The sequence below is a fragment of the Capra hircus genome, chromosome 10 (genome assembly GCF_001704415.2).
Source record: "Capra hircus breed San Clemente chromosome 10, ASM170441v1, whole genome shotgun sequence".
In the NCBI taxonomy this organism is placed as follows: domain Eukaryota; kingdom Metazoa; phylum Chordata; class Mammalia; order Artiodactyla; family Bovidae; genus Capra; species Capra hircus.
In genome coordinates this window covers 34213748-34233951 of record NC_030817.1, presented here as the reverse complement: position 1 = coordinate 34233951, position 20204 = coordinate 34213748, and the positions used below count along the sequence as shown (strand labels likewise).

At 36.1% G+C, this 20204-nt stretch overlaps 1 protein-coding gene across 1 annotated transcript in view; it reads left to right on the top strand.

Moving 5' to 3' along the window:
* TMEM260 (transmembrane protein 260) overlaps positions 1-20204 on the top strand; it is a 70871-nt gene that overhangs the window by 8105 nt on the left and 42562 nt on the right. Inside the window, 2 exon segments of the mRNA XM_018054102.1 lie at positions 2007-2038; positions 2770-2921. Coding sequence (XP_017909591.1) covers positions 2007-2038; positions 2770-2921 — 184 coding nt within the window.

Sequence of the window (20204 nt, the reverse complement as noted above, 5' to 3'; positions counted from 1 at the left end):
GAACTGAACTGTGCTTCATTGCACCTACAGAAATGTAAGAATCAGAAATTAATTAAAACCTTTTGGGACTGAAAACATAAGAGCAAACCCATTCTAGAGTATAAAATGATAAATACAGTTTTGGTAACAGTTCCTACAAAGGGAAAGTTATTTTAAGCATTTTAAAACCATGATTTGTGTAAGATACAAAAAGGGCTTTTGTCTTCTAAGATGTTCTTGAATTTTTCTGGAAGGCTTCAAAGATGTCCTTAAATAAGTGATTTAACTAAGCAGTATCTGTCTGTCATGCCCTTGTGGGGCTTCTCTGCAGTGAGCTATTATCCCACCTGATGGGGATGTCTAAGTAACAAGAAGGACAACATGATAGGTCTTTTTGTCGTCTTCTATGTGCGAGACTTCTCGGTGGCACAAGAAGGGAGAGGTGCCGATGTCTTCTTGACAGAACTCTGAAATGGATAACTTAGTGGAAAAGACAAAACAACTAACCAGAATAGAAAGCAATCTAAAGAAGTGCTTAATAGGCTTCAGGCAGGTTCTATGAAGGAGGCAGAAGTGATTAATTCCGATAGGTGAAGCTGGGGAGGGGTATGTGTAAGGAAAGGTGTCACTGAGAAGGTAACAATTGAACCAGGTCTTGAAGGATTTAGGAGCGAATACTGGGTGAGAAAGTGAGTGATAAGAGGTTCAAAAGAGGACCATTTCAGAGTAACAGTGGGGAGTCTGATCTGACAGAGGTGAGCCTAAGTTTCATGGACATAAGCCTTGGGAAAGGAACCAGAAGCCGTAGAGGGCTTAGGTGTAGAGGGCTTAGGTGTCACGATGAGAAATCAACTTCATTCAGTGGGCAGAGACCAGCCATTGAGAAATTTTAGACTAAGAAAACAATCTGACCTCTGGGGGGTTGGAGGGTGGCAATAATTAGTGATTTCAGTAGGAAGATGAATTGAAATAGAATATTGGTCAAAAGCTACTGCCATAGCCCAGGACAAGAGAAAAGGTCTAAAATAGGATCAGGGTTCTAGAAATGAAGGAAATTGATAGCCACTGAAGGATGGAAAATAGACATTCATACATTTTCCAATAGATAATTTTTAACTTTCATAAATCAGTTGATATTGATTGATTTCTTAAACTGTACAGTATTATGTATATAGGAATGAGTCAGAAATAGTCCCTGGATACTAAAAGGACTATCAAATAGGCACTGAACTACTACATCATAATTTTAGAAGTAATTGCTAATGCTGAGGAGTTACAAAGAACTATGTAAATGACATGGTGATTTAATGGTTTGAAAAAAAATGTGCTATGGTAATCAAAGCTTGCCAAAATAACCTGCAGTTAATAAGCATTTGGCAATTGTTTAAAAATATCCAATGTAATTAATGTAGAGAAGGTATCTAAATGCCAGCTTAGGACGGAAAGGCACATTTTATAGACTGTTCAAATCCAGCTTCTGCACATATTACATATAAGGTTGCATTTTTACAGGCAGTTTTGCACTAAATTCTTGAGGGATAACATAGCATTTTACACTAATGCTCTGTAAGAGTTTTTATATATTTGCAAGTGTAAACAACCTTCAGGACGGAAAGTAAGCTTTTCTTAAAAATTGAAATATACTTGATTTACAATGTTGTGTTTCTGGTGTACAGAAAAGTAATTCGGTTATACATATTACATATTCTTCATTATAGGTTATTGGAAGATATTGAATATTATTCCCTCCTATAGTAGGAGCTTGTTTAAAATAAGCATTTTTAGAAACTAGAATTCACCTATATTTCCACTGACCAGTTATTAAAAACTGTCAAAGATAGTTTGTTCAATGAGACCTAAGGGAGAAAATACTCTGAGACTATTTCATGCTGTTAAATCTCTACAGATTTACAGTTTTATCCAGTCAAATTAATGCAAAACCCCAATGCAAGCATTTGGATTTTGAAAACTTTGGAGGAGTGTCATTTTCTAATAGTAATTATTGGTTTTACATTATTTTTTCACAGGGGAACTGATCACAGCCGCACATGAGCTTGGAGTAAGTATTAGTTTTATTGTTTAATCAATGCTCTCATTAACAGTTTTAGGAATTAAGAAAGTTTAATTAAGCATGGAGTAAAGTAGATTAATTTATTTTCAAACCCCAGTTTTTAGTAACTTATAAGTACAGTACGTGACAATTTACTTTAAGTTTTAAATCCAATTAAACTAAATTATAAAGCAAAGCCTTTACTATATATACAGTAGCTGGCTTATTATCACCCCAAATTTTGTATAAGCTATGGAGAATAAAATAAATCGGGTTAACAGTTTTAATAAGTTTATTATTTAATAAACTTTATTATGGTGTATGATCCCTTTAGGCAAGACCTTAGGACTGTCAGCATGGTGGTAATCCGATAGCAGTGTGGTCTTTCAACTTTCTAACCAATGTGATATTTCAGAACCTGCTTTTTTTCAATAGCCTTTTAAATGACCCTAATGTACTGTGAACCCAGAGAACAAACTGCTTAAGAACTGACAATGAAATATGTCACCCTTTCTCTAGGTGACACACCATGTGATAGACGCTGCCAAATCCACTAAAGAAAATATTTATTTGTATTGGCACAAGAGGATTACAATAGAAAACCACTATTCAAACATTTAGTCATTGTCTCTTAATCTTTATACTTGCCTGGGAAAAGGGCTACTTTTCAATGAAAGCCAGTGTGACTCTTCCTTTAAAACTAGATGGAAACCTTCTAACTGTTGCTAATTTTCCCTTAGGTTGCCCACCCTCCTGGCTACCCTTTGTTTACTCTGGTGGCTAAACTGGCAATTCTACTATTTCCTTTTGGTTCGGTTGCCTACCGAGTCAATCTGCTGTGTGGCTTATTTGGAGCAGCAGCTGCAGCTTTACTTTTTTTCACCGTTTTCAGGTAAAGTAGTTGATTAGTTAAAATTAATTTTGACTAATTGGAGATGGAGCTTTCTTATGGCCCATGTACATACATGATAAAAAAAAAAACAAACACCTTTTGTTGCTTGAACGGTTTTCCTAATCACTCATGTGATTTCACTTTCTCAATTTACAGTAATTTCATATGCGTTTGACCCTCAAATGATTACACAGTTGGTTCTGCTTCATCAGTGGAGAGAAGATGTCACCAGTTCATTATCACAATTCTCTGTTTAGGCAGAATTAGTAATGTTTGTCATTTTAGGAAGATGCAGGTGGGCCAGTTTAATTTAACAGTATGAAGTTCTTCTTTTGGTAAATGGTAAATATTATTTAATTACTCACAGTATTGCTGATAGGCAGCTGCCTGTCAGGTCCAGAGCTAATACCTAATTATATTGTATTTTAAATATGCACATGCATACGTTTTGAAATGAGGCTATTAACTAAGGAAATCAATTTGGGAATGTGGTTTTACTCAGGTTTCACTTTGTTACAGTATAGCTGTAGGGAAAACAAGCAAATGAGACACCACTTCAAAATGAAAGGCTTTCCTGGTTTGGAAGGCTACCCTGCTTTTAAAAAAACAGGTCATTAGTTTAGGATATTGGTAATCTATGTTTGTCTTTGCTGTTTCTCGCTTTCACTACTAACTCAGTCTAACTATGCCTGAAAGGATTATAGTCAAAACTACAAATTATACTTTCTGCAAAGGGAAAACCAAGTTAAAACACTTCTTTCAAAAAGTATTGCAGATTTTATTATAAAAACAAATAATTTTGTGTGTAAATATAGTATAATTTGAATAGAAAATTTCAAATGTCATTTTTGGAGACTGTTTTATTTACATTTGTCATATTACTGCCCTTTGACTAAATTCTTTCTAAATTCTCCTTTGCTTGTTTGTAAGAAGGTAAAAGTTACTAACTATGGCTAAAACTTACTATTAAATCTATTTGTGGAAAGTTCCAGATTCAAAATTGTGATTGTTGATCACTGACTAAACATTTATCTGTATTATTTAATTTGTTTTTATTTCAGTCTTACAGGTTTTCAGTGATAGCCATATCTTTAAGTATTAAATGTTTAACATTTTTGCGTGGATTAATTAGTATTATGAATACTTTTTCTAAATGATTAGAGTAATTATTATTAGAATTGTTCCTTCTGGTCTTTTATAATTAAGGCTATATCATTATTTTCATTGAGAGAAAAACTATTTTAAATATCTAGGATGAAATTTAGAACTTACCAGTTCTGTATTAAATGTATGAATTACTAATTTTCATAAGACATTTAAGACAAAGCCATTTTAAAAAAAATACTAATATTTGTTTTGCTAGTTCATTTGTATTTTAGATTATTTCTGCAACATATACACATATTTAAATGCTGTAGCTATCTCTTAAAGCAAGTAAAGCTATTTGTTTTCTAAAACTTTTCCATGGTTTTTTGTTATATTAATTGTTGATGCCCTGCCACATAAAAACCACTGCAAAAATCATATATAAATTCTTTGTCTTTCCAGAATCCGAATAATTTGGGACAGTAATTTTCCTTTGAGTTGTCTGCATTTTAAAATAGCTTTAATTATTATGCTTGATTATAATGGGTTTTAGATCAGCACACAGACCTATGACCATTTTATTTTAATATACGGTCTTAATGATAAATTCGTATACTTACTGACATGTTTTAAAACAAAAACTCTTTATAGATTGGATATTTGCTTAGTTTTAGTAATCTAGTACTTTGGAAAAGTTACTTTCTTCTGAAATGTATCCTAACAATATTATCTCTCATGTGATTTTAATATGAAAATACTTCATTATTTTGAATACAAATAATTGACAAGGTACACGTCCTTTGGGAACAACCTAGTTCAAGTGGCAAATCTGTTTTGTCAAACAATGGCCACCCTTCGGGAAAGAGCAAGCCATCTCTATGGTAATAGGACTAACAGTAGCCTATTGATCGAGTGGAAGAAGACATTATACAATGTCAGCTGGCTTGTTACAATTTCATTTGTCAAATGACCTGAACTTAACCTTTAAAACCTTCCTTCTGTGAATATAAACCCAACAGCAGGACGTGGTTTTTGTGCAGCACAGTGACGGCTTTTTTCCAGTCCTAGCGTACAGTAAATGTATTCCTTCACAGGTTGACTCCTTCATCAGAACTCATTCAGAAGACATTTCACTACTTTGTTTGTCTACCGACCAAGTCATCATTCCATTTTCTTGTTGAATATTGAGGGGTTTTGATCCTGGAGACAGTTGTATTCTTTCTTAACCCCATCACTTAAGAGAGCATTACTGTACATGTAGGATTAGTGCTGACTGGTGTGCAGGAAATTAATTCTTTTAACAGGTTTAGGTTTTTTTCAGGTAATTGTTCACAGAGCATTCACTATATTTAGCTCTTGGGGTGGACATAAAGACCTTCTATACCTTTTAAACAAAGATTGTATTTCAAAAGCAAATTTCTGTTTAAATATGTTGATGTAAAAAGCTCCATTTTTTCCAGTAAACATGACTTGGATTGAAAGACCGGTTACTTCGTTGTTTCCAATTACTATGTAATTTTTGCTTTTCTTTCATCTTTCTTTTGCTTTTAAAAGCCTATAAGATGTCATTAACACTGCATTTTTTGTCAATCTTTCCTAATGGTTGTCAAGAATTCTTTTATATTTGCTGAGGTAGAAAGGATATGAGTAAAACAGTACATTGAAAGCTGTATGTGTCACTGTACTTTATTGAATTAAAAATAGTAAGATTGGGGCAGTTATTTCTGCATGTATTTATTTATGTATTGTCCCCTTTGGGGATATTTTAAAGCATGATTATGTTAAAGGAGTTTAATCTAATACATTTCATTTATAGGAAATAGTATTCATTTTATTAATGTGTACATCTGTGCATTTAAGACTGTACTACAGTTAAGTGATTTAGAGGAACTGAGATTTTGTTTTTCTTTGAAGGCCAATGAAGTAAATGATTTTTTAGTTTGACAGAAGGGTATTTAAAAGTGTTATATTTGAAATTTGCAAATCCTATTAATACAAAAATGTAAAAGTTATAGGTCCTATAAATCACTAATACGAACATTGTTTAGCTTTGTTTAGTACATAAATTTCAAACTTATTTTCTAAAAACCTCAAACTAGATCCTATCAACATGTACTTAGTAAGGAAGGAGTACTGAACTCACTGTCATTAATATCAACATGCTTCCATTGTATATGTTCTGGTATCACTGGCAGAGAATGGACTCTGTTGATAGTATCATATAACAATCCTTTACTTGAGGGAAGATTTAAATTGCTTATGATCTCAGATGAAAGCATCTCTAGTGTCCTATTTTTTTGGTAAGTTCCAGGGCAGGGAATATGTTCTCAACAGGCTTGAGAGTCAGCATATCCTTTACAAACTAGTATGGGCCAAATGGAACTGTAGCAGAACTCATTCAGCAACATTTGTTGTGCACTCATTTGAATTGAAAGTAAAATTTTTTTAGTTTTTATCATCAAATTCAGTGCTTATTTTAGAGAAAGGCAAAGTTACTCTTAGATAAAATATTTTTTTAATATTTTTTTTTCTAAAAGGCATTGTTTTAGGAAGCGTGCATTAAAAAACTTTATAACTCCATTAAGGCTTTACAGTAAGAAATCAGATCTCTTAATATCAAGCAGGTTCCCTAGAATATGTGAATATTAATTATAATTAAAGGTATCTTGAAACTGCCTGCTTGCTACAAAGTACTTACAGCCAATTTCAGTGATATTTAAATATCTCCTGGTAGATTGTTTTGTGCCAGTATTTTGTTTATGCAATATTTTATTTTTTTATAAGTTATGTAAACATTTCTAAACATTCTGCCGCTACTAAAAATTAATTTGATTAAACTTTTGGAATAGGAACACTTGATTCTGAGCACTGTGTCTGCTATTCTTAGGGTTTCAGCTAAGATTCCATTCAATAAAGAACTGAAAATTAAAATGCCATACCTTAGAGTATGTAGAATCTCCTGCTTAAGAGACATTTGGATTTTCCAGCTCAAAGAGTATTTTAGATTATTGCCATAGAGAATAATGTGAAGCTCTTCCTAATTTCAGAGGTAACTATGCATAAGTAACAAATAGTCGCCAAGTTTTTGTAGTTGAAGAAGAATGGAAAGTACTGGAGCATTAATTTCCATTCAGGAGAATATCTGTCTTGATCCCTGGTTAATTGATCATATATTTCTCTCATACTTGTATTAAAATTGCATTGACTCAGACTGGCTAAGCATATTAAAAGCTTGGTTCATTTGCATTTTCTTATAAGTAGAGGGCCATATTAGGCTCAAATAGCAGCACTTCATTTTGAAGGGAAAAAAGCAGGGCAAAAACTCTTTTTTAAGACTGTAGAGTCTTTTCTGACAGCTAGTCAAGAGTTAGAATTAGTTCAAGGAAATGTTAATAATGCACTGCCTGGCCTAATCCCTTTGATATCACCAGGTATCCTCCTGTTCATGGGTTAATTGCTTTAAAAGCAAAGGCAATATTCTGAGCGGTGGGCCGCTTCACCTTTTCACAGCTGTTACCATTGAGTGACAACTAAATCCCATGTGTAAGATGAGGAAGAGCTCAATCTCCAATTGGGAGAAAATTTATGTAAACCACAATCCCTTCAGAATGTGCGGAAGTCATAGACTTTCTTGATTTACTCTGCTTTTCCCAGAAAGCTCTATTGTTCACTTTCCTAAGTCCCATCAACCCTTTGTAGCAGAATATCACAGCGGCAGCAGATAGCTTGAAATATATAAATGCTATCATAGCTCTGATTAATAGCAGTGCTTATGAGTCAAGTCTGATAACAGTGCAGCTCTCCACTCAATTTCAGATACTGCTAATGGAATCTGTCTTCTCCAATTGTAATATGAGAAGGCCTAATTTGCCATGGAGCTTGGAGCTGTCACCAGTAGGGGATTGTGGGGTCAGATGGGAGCTGCCAGGTTTTTGCCCTGCAGCTTGTATCTCTCACTTTGAATAGAGCAGCCCCCTGCCTGCCAGTTAGCTGATAGGCCGCCGTGGGGTTTATGCCACTATATACAATAGGAAAGGGCTACATAGGCTGACTTTATAATTGTGAAGCTAGCTCATATTTCCACAGCTACTGTGCTGCATAATTTCTAATAAGTGGTTTTAACAAATGTCAGATTATGAAAAGTTTCCCCAATTACAAAAACTTATAAAACATTTAGATTGCTAAATCTGTTTCCTGCCGAGATTTTTGCCACTGGAACTAGTCATCTGTCATTATGGCTACAATAATAAATGTATACATTTCTTAAAGCTGCAAATAAAATGATAAATCATAACTCATAGATTTCCTGCTTTTCAAAGCCATAAAAAGTAGAAAACACTCAACAAATTGAAATATTACTATATACTTTATAACTTTGCATAATAAGACAACTTTGTATTAAATCTCTATTGTTTAGTAAGTTGGTTAGTGTTTCTAGTGAAAATAGTTGAATATCCCCACTCTGTTGATCTTAGTTATTTGGATCTTTTAAGTTTACTTCATTTACCTTTAGAATCTTAACATTTTAAAACTTCTAAGCTTTCGGTTTAAAAGGACTTTGAGGATAATAATTCTGAACTATACCCTTAACCAATTTCAGTTTTGCTACCGAATACAAAATATACTATCAAGATTGAGTAATAAGCTCATCTTGAGGCCTTGCATGGTTTTAAACATTTCAAGCAAAACTGATGAAAATCTGTAGTTTGGGAGTTATTTTAAGCTAGGTTGTACCTTGAGAGGATATTGCCTTGCATAGTGCAAGTTATTTGGCATACTATGGACACTTGGTTAGGCTCAGTTCAGTGTTTTTCTTTTAGGTATTTGGGTATAAATTGATGAGATGAGTTGTTCTAAGCCTCGAATAGCTTCATCATTTATTAGTTAGTTTACAAATTTTAATTCTAATGGAAATTGCATGATTGTATTTTATTTACAAGAACTATTCATAATCTTGTTCCCTCTGTTTCACTTGTGCCCTTTTCCTTTATGAAAGCTTTCCCATTTTTTTCCCAACTTTATTTAGTGGTTTTAAAATCAAGACTAATACTTTGTAATTTTCCTTTCAGCGTACTGGTAGTTGATATTTATGTAGCTGAAAATTCGGGGTAGAACAGTCTTTTTCCTATTGGTAGAGTCTCATGGAATAGAATAAACCTTGGTAGGATTTCACCTGGAGTGAAAGTAAATTTTTATAAAATATGAGAAAATGGACTTACTTACAAATTTATTAAAGATGCAAATGTTTTACATTTTTTTACTTATGGTGGTGGTGGCTTTAGAGATAGAACTTTAATATACCAGACCCTAAATTATTGATTGATATTCATTAGATCTAAACTTGAAAATGACAAGAAAAACATTTAGATTCTACTGCTCTCCAAATACCCACTGACTATAATTTGCCCTGGCTTCCCAGATGGCACTAATGGTAAAGAACCCGCCTGCCAGGAGATATAAAAGATGTGGGTTCTATTCCTGGATTGGGAAGATCCCCTGGAGGAGGGCATGGCAACCCACTCAAGTATTCTTACCTGGAGAATCCCAAAGCCAGGGGAACCTGGCAGGCTACAGTCCATAGGGTAGAAAAGAGTCAGACATGACTGAAGCGACTTAGCACATGTGTGCATAATTTGCCCATAGAGCACCGGGCACATATTTGTTGAAAGAGTGTTGAGTGAAGTGCCACTGAATGAGAGAATTTCAGCTGAAACTGAACATCTTTTCTGTCAATAGCTTAATTTCCCAGTTTGACATCTCCAGGTACATTGAAGAGAGAAATCTATGGGTGATGATTTTGCGAATGAGAGCCAGAGGTAACATTCGTCTATTCTCCATGAACAGGACTCAGAAAGATAAGAGCTTGGGAGGATGGGGGCAGTAGATTTGCCACTGATTGTATCCTGCTTTACTGTATCTCTTCCCTGTAATCCGCTGCATTTTAAGTCATCAATATGAGTTGACACTAAAAACAATTTTTTTTAACAAGAATGCTGAGATGCATTGTGGCCTTCCTACTTGATTCTATTGTACTTACTTCAAGTAGGAGTTTTATATGTTCAAGGAGCATAGTGTGCCCTCCATGTTGGGTTGTTTGCACAGTGAAGACAAATACATTCATGAATTTTATGAAGCACGCCAAATATATGTTCTGAAAGAATTTCAGTTTTCTGTTATTTGTCTTTTGATTGCGGGTTAGACAAACATGTGACTACACAAGAAAATCAAATACTGTGTAGCAGAAAGAAAAATACACCTTATCATCAATAGCAAACCTGTGTCAGTGGTGTAAATTGTAACCCCCTCCCACCAATTTATCCATTGTGTCAACAGATGAATAGCATTCCATCAGTGAGAAAACTATGGCACAATCAGTACCTTTCTTAGGAATCTCGTCTAGGTCTCATAGAATTCTGAGCCTAACATTTGTTAGGATTCTCTGAGAAGCATCACATATTTCTCACCCTAGAAGAGAATTTTTCCATTCTCTGGGTGAAATTTTAAATACTTGGCAACCCTTCTTATCCTATCTGTCATACTCCTGGTATATCTTTCCTCAGTGACTGACCACTGTGATCCCCTGGAATGTGAACTCCATGGTTTTAGCCTTAGCCCAAGTAAAAGGCAATGAGGAAAATTTATTTATTGCAAATATACTGCAAAATACATTTTATGTGTCACATATATGTAATGCATATTTATTTATACAAAACAAACTTCAGTAACTTTTAGATTATTTGTTATTTTGAATCATCTGTATTATTACATTATTCTGTTAGTTTGAGACCTTGAAAATTAAGCATGCCTCTCTAATAGTGTAAAAACTTGATTTTGATTGTTGACATGTGACTATCTTTTAAAATACAATGGCTGTCTTACTGAAATTTCATAGTAAGTTTAAAGTGTGTGTTCTTTATATGGCCTCATAAGATGTTATCTTTCTATAAGTCATGTTAGATTGTAAAATACATATTTTGCTTGAAGAAATAGCTCCCTTGATATCCTTCTGTGAGGCTCTGTGAGCCTCTAGATTGAGAATAGAAAACATTTTCCTCATATTATATATATAAAATTTATCATAAGTCACTCTTTAATTAAAGTGGAAAATATTTTAGATTATTTTGCAATTTATTAGTGAGTTGTGCTGAAAACAGTTCTCATTTTATTCACAACTTCATTTGAATTTCTTTTTTTCCTCCAGGTTCCTATTAGTAGCAGTTTCATCAATTTCAGTAGAAAGCTGTTTGTCTTTTAAATTTAAATGAGCTAATTTTAAGATACCACTTTTAGCACATTAAATGTAAATGAATATATCAGTTCTTCAGTTGCTTTATGAAAAATAACAACTACTTAAGCATACTTATTTTTTAATATAAATTTATTTATTTTAATTGGAGGGTAATTACTTTACAATATTGTATTGGTTTTGCCATACATTGACATGAATCTGCCATGGGTGTACAAGCATATTTATTTAAAAGAATGAAATGAAAATTAAAAGTAGGCCTCCTTGATTGCCAAGTGAAAACACCTTGGTGTTTTTTGATTATGTCATTTTTCTTTGGAAAAAAAGTCAGGCTTAGTCTATAGGACTCCAGTACTCTTGCCTGGAAAATCCCCTGGACAGAGGAGCCTGGTAGGCTGCAGTCCATGGGGTCACTAGGAGTCGGACACAACTGAGCGACTTCACTTTTACTTTTCACTTTCATGCACTGGAGAAGGAAATGGCAACCCACTCCAGTGTTCTTGCCTGGAGAATCCCAGGGACGGGGGAGCCTGGTGGGCTGCCATCTCTGGGGTCGCACAGAGTCAGACACGACTGAGGCGACTTAGCAGTAGCAGCAGCAGCAGAAGACAGTTGTTTTCTCTTATTTGAGAGTTATTTATATTTACTCTTCATCTATTCCTTTGACTTTAGGGATAATACCAAACAGCTTATTTTGTGGGTTCAGAACAACATTTTCACTTAAAACTCATGTTTAAATAACAAGGTCAGATTAAATATTCCTTCCTTATATATTTTAAAGAAATATTGCTTAGCCAGAAATTTGGACTACAGTTCATTTACCAGCATTCATGCATAGTGTTTCACTATGCTTATATAATCTAATTCTACCAAAAAATTGCAAAGGTATGTTGTAGCCTTTTCAGGGGAAAAAAATTGTAGAGTGTGTGTTCTGCATAGGATTATTGCCCAAAAGAGCAAATTATAACTAATTTGTTCAGTCACCCACATTGGGAATATTATTGGTCAAACTCATAAAATAACAAAGACCCTAGCAATCAAAACAGATAATGGATTAATTGGAGGTTTTCAGAAGTCAGCAGATTCATAGAATTCATGCCTTAAAAAAAACTACTGATTAGCAGACAATAAAAGTGCTTGCTAAGTCATCTTATTTAACAAGTCTAAGACCAGATTCACCTTCAGACATATTTGGCAATGTGATTTTTGCAGCAATACTTAGATAAGTCTTTTGCACATTTAATGTCTTTATCCAGAATTCACAGTGGCTTGTCCATATGAAAGATTCATTGATATTTGGCTCAAAAAGACATAAAAAGTGGAAACTTTGAGGTATTTTGTTTGAGATTAACAAAAATTTGAGAAAATACAAGGAACCCCCTTTACACATCAGTGTGAAAGGCAATATGAATAAAGAAAACAATAAAAAGTGAAGGTAAAGTATGTCTGAAATTATATATATATATTATATAAACATTTAGTTTCCAAAAGTTTCATAGCTTTGTTCTGTGTATGTGTGTTCAGTCACTCAGTCATGTCTGACTGCTTGCAATCCCATGGACTGTAGCCCTCCAGACTCCTCTGTCCATGGGATTCTCCAGGCAAGAATACTGGAGTGGGTTGCTATTTTCACCTCCAGGAGATCATGCAAATATTTCTAAAATGAGATATTCTTTTTTAAATGTGCTAATATACTGACACAGCTATCTAGTGGTATCAGTAGTCCAAAAAATTCTATTGGCTTTGTTAATACTTTATTTAGAGAGTTTTAAGTTCCTCACATTTGGTTTCTTAACTATGTTTTGATTAAGTTACAGTTAAAATATTTTATTCCTCAGATTGTTTTTATTAAGAAATACAGAAAAATCTCCCTATTCAGATTTATTGATACATTTAATTAATAATTAATAATTAATAATAATAAAAGATTATTAATACATTTAATTTAATGAGAGTCTGGAGAAGGGGTGGTTACCCTAGTCTTTGTGAAAGTGCTTCTGGGAAAACTTCTTGAAAAGGTGAAGCCTGTGCTGAGTTGTAAACAATCAATCAGTGGGAATGGCCAAGTAAAGGCAAAGCCGTGTTCCAGATATAGAGAATCTCTTGTGCTAAGAAACTCTGAGGTGAAAGAGAAACAGCCTGTAAGCACAGGGACAAGTCATTCCGTGTTGCTGGAACACAGTTCAAAATAGGTTGTATCGAAATGAAGCTACAGGTGGGCTGAGACCAGATCATGAAAATTCGTGTCTGTTGTCATGGGACACTTAGAGTATGTTTTATAATCAAAGAGGAACCCTTGAAGGGTTGGAAACAAAAGCACAACATCAGGTATGCCGTAGATCCCTCTCTCTGGTGGCAGTGGTGGGCCCAGGGCTGGAAGCAGGCAGCACATAAACCTACAACATTGTGTGAGCCTGAGGTGGTGAGTCAGATGGGCTGGCCTGGGGAAGTGAGTTTCGGTAGAGAGAAGAGTATGATTTTATAAATTGTTGATGAAGTCCAGTTGGCAGGATGTTGGAAAGGGAGAGGAACTCTGATGATGACTCCTAGGGCTCTTAATTTAGATAACGAAACAAGGAAGATAATGAATTCACTAAGGGAACACAAGAAATTATTTCAGGGAAGAGGATGAGAAATTAATTTTGCATGTACTGACCCTGAGGTTCTGTGGGACATCCAGAGTTGGGGTGGCTTTGTGGTGAGGCTACAACAGTAAGTTGGGGATAAGATTAAGTTCAAAACTAAGGGAGAGGCGGTGCTGGAGACAGATTTGTTTTCTTTAGTTTGTCGCTGGCACATAAAGTCAAGATAGTGAATAAAGTCACCCAGGCAAAGTAGAGCGAGAACAATTTCCTGATAATGAAATCTTTGAGAAACACTGGCTTGAAAGGTGTTTAAATGCAAGAAGAGGAGCCATCTGGAGAAAACACAGAAGGAAGACACAGAGCCATAAAAGGAAAACCAGAGGATGTGAAGTCCACATGGTCAACTTGGTAGAGTGTGGCTGGGGCAGTGATCAACACAGCAGAGAGGTTTCTCGAGCCTGCCCTGTTTGGTGGTTAGACAGTCACTGGAGACCCCAGTGAGAACAATTCCAATAGAGGACTAGGATGAAAACAGAGGATGGATGCTGCAGATGTGGACAATGTGAGGCCAATCCTGAACGTCACTGTGACCCTGAAAATTGCCCTCAGGAAAGTGTTCTCGACATCAGCTTGCCCACCAGTCATTTTTATTTCCATCTCAGTAAGGAGAAACAAAGCATGCACAGATATCGTCACATACCGTGAACAATGTAACAAGACTGCCGACCTGCAGAGCCAGTGAATGAACTGGAGACCATCTCTGAAGTCTTCAGAAGCTCTTCATCCTCACCATTGCTGGCATTATCCTTTGACCTGTCAGCCAGTCACAGATGCAGCTTGCTGTAGGCTGATGTGGGATGTCACATCTGCTTGTTTGCCTGCTTGTGACATTGTGGCACTAGACCACACACTTCTCTTCCTACATTGCACTCACCCTGCAGACTTACTAATATACCATGTACTGCTTGTCTTTTGAGACAAATGCTTAATTTTAATGGGTATCTTATGATTTTGAGAACAGCTTTATTAAACTCCTCCATCTCCCTTCCCACTCCCTGCGTGATTTGAGCTTTCAGTTTGCTCAGTTTCTTGGTGCCCCTACACTTGTCTTCCATTGAACTGAGACCTAGATCCCTTTGCTCATCCTTTTGATCTCCTCCATCAGCCCCCTGCTGGCTCTGCTTCCTTCCCCATTCAGTGTAGACCCTGTAGTTCATCGCTTTAACACCTTTTCCTCTTGTCCTTCTGCCCTACCTACCTAGTAAAACTCAACCTGGCTCCTTACAGCCTTCCCCAGCCCAGGTCAGGCTGCCACAGACCTTGCCACAGCCATGTGGACCAAGGCTGCCACCCCACATCCACAGCTTCTACAGTCTCCAGCCTCAGCTGAGTGCTTATTATTACACATTATTTGCTATCTACAAGTCCTTGTTCTGTAGCCCTCCTTAGCTTGCAGAGTTTTCTCAGAGCAGACGATTCAAATTATCTCCACTTTTCTTAATCCACTAGACTGTACATGTTACATGGTCAGTAAATGTTGATTGATTCTGAGTCTTAGCACGAAACAAGCTTTTAAAGGCAGTGTGTTCAAACCTGTGCATTTGAAGGAACATGAACGGTTTGATATATAAAAGGCTGTTGGAAACAAAGAGACTCTCAAAAGTATAGCCTATATACATCATTTTATGGAAATCAGATAGTATTAATAAAATGAGGCCTCCAAAATGTTTTATATTCTCTATATGGATGCATGCATAGCTTTTTGCCCTTAGGCATATTGCCTTCTTTTCTATGTTCCCCAAAGCTTTGACAACTGCAGCATTTATTTTCAGAATTTCCTCACACAGTGTTTCTTGAAGACAATAGAAATAATAAAGAAGGAAGGCAGATAGTTTTAGTCAGGATTCTCAGTGGCAAGCGATTGGCTATGTTTAGCAGAAAAGAAGAATATTGAAAGGAAGTTGGGAAGAATGCTACGACTCAGTAATAAGAAAGATACAGCAATTTTTTTAATGGGCAAAATATTTGAAAAGACATTTCTCCAAGGAAGATGTAGAAATGACCCATGAGCAATTGCAAAGGTGCTCAGCATTGTTAGCCATTAAGGAAATGCAAATCAAAATCTCAGTGAGATACCCTTTCACACCCAATGGGATGACTAGAATCAAAAAGATAACAAGTGTTCACTGGGTTGTGGAAAAATCAGAACCCTCATCCATTGCTCGCGGGAACGTAAAATTATGTAGCCACTTTGGAAAACAGTTTAGCAGTTTCAGATGATTAAATTGGTTGTTTTAGGATCCAGCAATTCCACTGCTAGGTATATACCCTAGAGAAATGAAAACATGTCCACACAAAATCTTGTACACAGATATTTACAGAAGCACTATTAGTAGTAGGCAAAAGATGGAAACAGTCTGGATGTCCATCAATGGAAGAATGAATAAGCAAAATGTGGAATAGCTATGTAGTGGAATATTAATTCAGCTGTACAAAGAAGTGAAATACTGATACATACTACAAGTTGGATGAACCTTGAACACATCATGTTAAGTGAAATAAGTCAGACACAAAAGTCCGTGTATTATGTGATTCTACTTATATGAAAACCCAGAAGAGGGAAATTCACAGACAGAAGGTAGATTGGTGGTTACTTAAGTCTGGCAGTGAGATTGGAGAGATAGTTAAAGGAGATAGAGTTTCTTTTTGAGGTGATGAAAATGTTATAAGATTGACTATAATGATAGTTGCATATTTCTAAATGTACTGAAAATCTTTAGTTGTACATTTTAAATAAATGAATTATATAGTATATGAATTATATCTCAATAAAGCTTTTTACTTTTAAATTCAAGAAAGTAGGGAAAACCACTAGACCATTCAGGTATGACCTATAATCAAATCCCTTATGATTATACAGTAGAAGTGAGAAATAGATTCAAGAGATTAGATCTGATAGACAGAGTGCCTAAAGAACTGTGGACGGAGGTTCATGACATTGTACAGGAGGCAGGGATCAAGACCATCGCCCAAGAAACAGAAATGCAAAAAGACAAAATGGTTGTCTGAGGAGGCCTTACAAATAACTGAGAAAAGAAGAGAAGTGAAAGGCAAGGAGAAAAGGAAAGATATACCCATTTGAATGCAGAGTTCCAAAGAATAGCCAGGAGAGATAAGAAAGCCTTCCTCAGTGATCAGTGCAAAGAAATTGAGGAAAACAATAGAATGGGAAGGACTAGAGAGCTTGTCAAGAAAATTAGAGATACTGAGGGAACATTTCATGCAAAGATGGGCTCAGTAAAGATATGGACCTAAGAGAAGCAGAAGATATTAAGAGGTGGCAAGAATACACAGAAGAACTGTACAAAAAAGATCTTCATGACCAAGATAATCACGATGATATGGTCACTCACCTAGAACCAGACATCCTGGAATCCAAAGTCAACGGCCTTAGGAAACATCATTATGAACAAAGCTAGTGGAAATGATGGAATTCCAGTTGAGCTATTTCAAATCCTAAAAGATGATGCTGTGAAAGTGCTGCACTCAACATGCCAGCAAATTTAGAAAACAGCAGGACTAGGTCACAGGACTAGAAAAGGTCAGTTTTCATTCCAATCCCAAAGAAAGCCAATGCCAAAGAATGCTCAAACAACCACACAATTGCACTCATCTCAAACGCTAGCAAGGTAATGCTCAAAATTATCCAAGCCAGGCTTCAACAGTATGTGAACTGTGAACTTCCAGATGTTCAAGTTGGATTTAGGAAAGGCAGAGAAACCAGAGATCAAATTGCCAACATCCATTGGATCACACAAAAAACAAGAGAGTTCCAGAAAAACATCTGCTTTATTGACTATGCCAAAGCCTTTGACTGTGTGGATCACAACAAACTGTGGAGAATTCTTAAAGAGATGGGAATACCAGATACCTGACCTGCCTTGTGAGAAATCTGTATGCAGGTCAGGAAGCAACAGTTAGAACTGTACGTGGAACAACAGACTGGTTTCAAATAGGGAAAGGAGTATGTCAAGGCTGTATATTGTCACCGTGCTTATTTAACTTATATGCAGAGTACATCATGAGAAACGCTGGACTGGATGAAGCACAAGCTGGAATCAAGAATGCCAGGAGACAGGCTCTACTACAAAGCTACAGTCATCAAGACAGTATGGTACTGGCACAAAGACAGAAATATAGATCAGTGGAACAAAAGAGAAAGCTGAGAGATAAATCCACACACCTATGGACACCTTATCTTTCACAAAGGAGGCAAGAATATACAATGGATTAAAGACAATCTCTTTAACAAGTGGTGCTGGCAAAACTGGTCAACCACTTGTAAAAGAATGAAACTAGAACACTTTCTAACACCATATACAAAAATAAACTCAAAATGGATTAAAGATCTAAACGTAAGACCAGAAACTAAAAAATTCCTAGAGGAGAACATAGGCAAAACACTCTCCGACATAAATCACAGCAGGATCCTCTATGACCCACCTCCCAGAGTAATGGAAATAAAAGCAAAAATAAACAAATGGGACCTAATTAAACTTAAAAGCTTCTGCGCAACAAAGGAAACTATAAACAAGGTGAAGAGACAGCCTTCAGAATGGGAGAAAATAATAGCAAATGAAGCAACTGACAAAGAATTAATCTCAAAAATATACAAGCAACTCCTGCAGCTCAATTCCAGAAAAATAAATGACCCAATCAAAAAATGGGCCAAAGAACTAACTAGACATTTCTCCAAAGGAGACATACAGATGGCTAACAAACATGAAAAGATGCTCAACATCACTCATTATCAGAAATGCAAATCAAAGCCACAATGAGGTACCATTTTACGCCAGTCAGAATGGCTGTGATCCAAAAGTCTACAAGCAATAAATGCTGGAGAGGGTGTGGAGAAAAGGGAACCCTCTTACACTGTTGGTGGGAATGCAAACTAGTACAGCCACTATGGAGAACAGTGTGGAGATTCCTTTAAAAACTGCAAATAGAACTGCCTTATGACCCAGCAGTCCCACTGCTGGGCATACACACCGAGAAAATCAGAATTGAAAGAGACACATGTACCCCAATGTTCATCGCAGCACTGTTTATAATAGCCAGGACATGGAAGCAACCTAGATGTCCATCAGCAGATGAATGGATAAGAAAGCTGTGGTACATATACACAATGGAGTATTACTCAGCCATTAAAAGAATATATTTGAATCAGTTCTAATGAGGTGGATGAAACTGGAGCCGATTATACAGAGTGAAGTAAGCCAGAAAGAAAAACACCAATACAGTATATTAACACATATATAGGGAATTTAGAAAGATGGTAATGATAACCCTGTATGTGAGACAGCAAAAGAGACACAGATGTATAGAACAGTCTTTTGGACTCTGGGAGAGGGAGAGGATGGGATGATTTGGGAGAATGGCATTGAAACGTGTAATATCATATATGAAATGAATCACCAGTCCAGGTTTGATGCATGATACTGGATGCTTGGGGCTGGTGCACTGAGATGACCCAGAGGGATGGTATGGAGAGGGAGGAGGGAGGGGGGTTCAGGATGGGGAACATGTGTATACCTGTGGTGGATTCATGTTGATGTATGGCAAAACCAATACATTATTGTAAAGTAATTAACCTCCAATTAAAATAAACAAATTTATATTTTTTTAAAAAAGAATGCCAGAAGAAATATCAATAACCTCAAGTCTGCAGATGATACCATCCTTATGTCAGAAAGTGAAGAAAAACTAAAGAGCCTCTTGATGAAGGTGAAAGAGGAGAGCAAAAACATTGGCATAAAACTCAACATTCAGAAAACTAAGATGATGGCATCTGGTCCCATCACTTCATGGCAAATAGATGGGGAAGCAATGGAAACAGTGACAGACTTTATTTCTGGACCAACCTAGACAGCATGTTAAAAAGCAGAGACATTACTTGGCCAACAAAGGTCCACATAGTCAAAGCTATGTTTTTTCCAGTAGTCATGTATGGATGTGAGATTTGGACTATAAGGAAAGCTGAGCCCGAAGAATTGATGCTTTTGAACTGTGGTGTTGCAGAAGACTCTTGAGAGTCCCTTGGACTACAAGGAGATCCAACCAGTCCATCCTAAAGGAAATCAATCCTGAATATTCATTGGAGGAACTGATGCTGAAGCTGAAACTCCAATACTTTGGCCACCTGATTTGAAGAAATAATTCTTTTGAAAAGACCCTGATGCTAGGAAAGATTGAAAGCAGGGGGAGAAGGGGACAACAGAGGATGAGATGATTGGATGGCATCACCAACTCAATGGACATGAATTTGAGTAATCTCCAGGAATTGGTGATGGACAGGGAGTCCTGTCA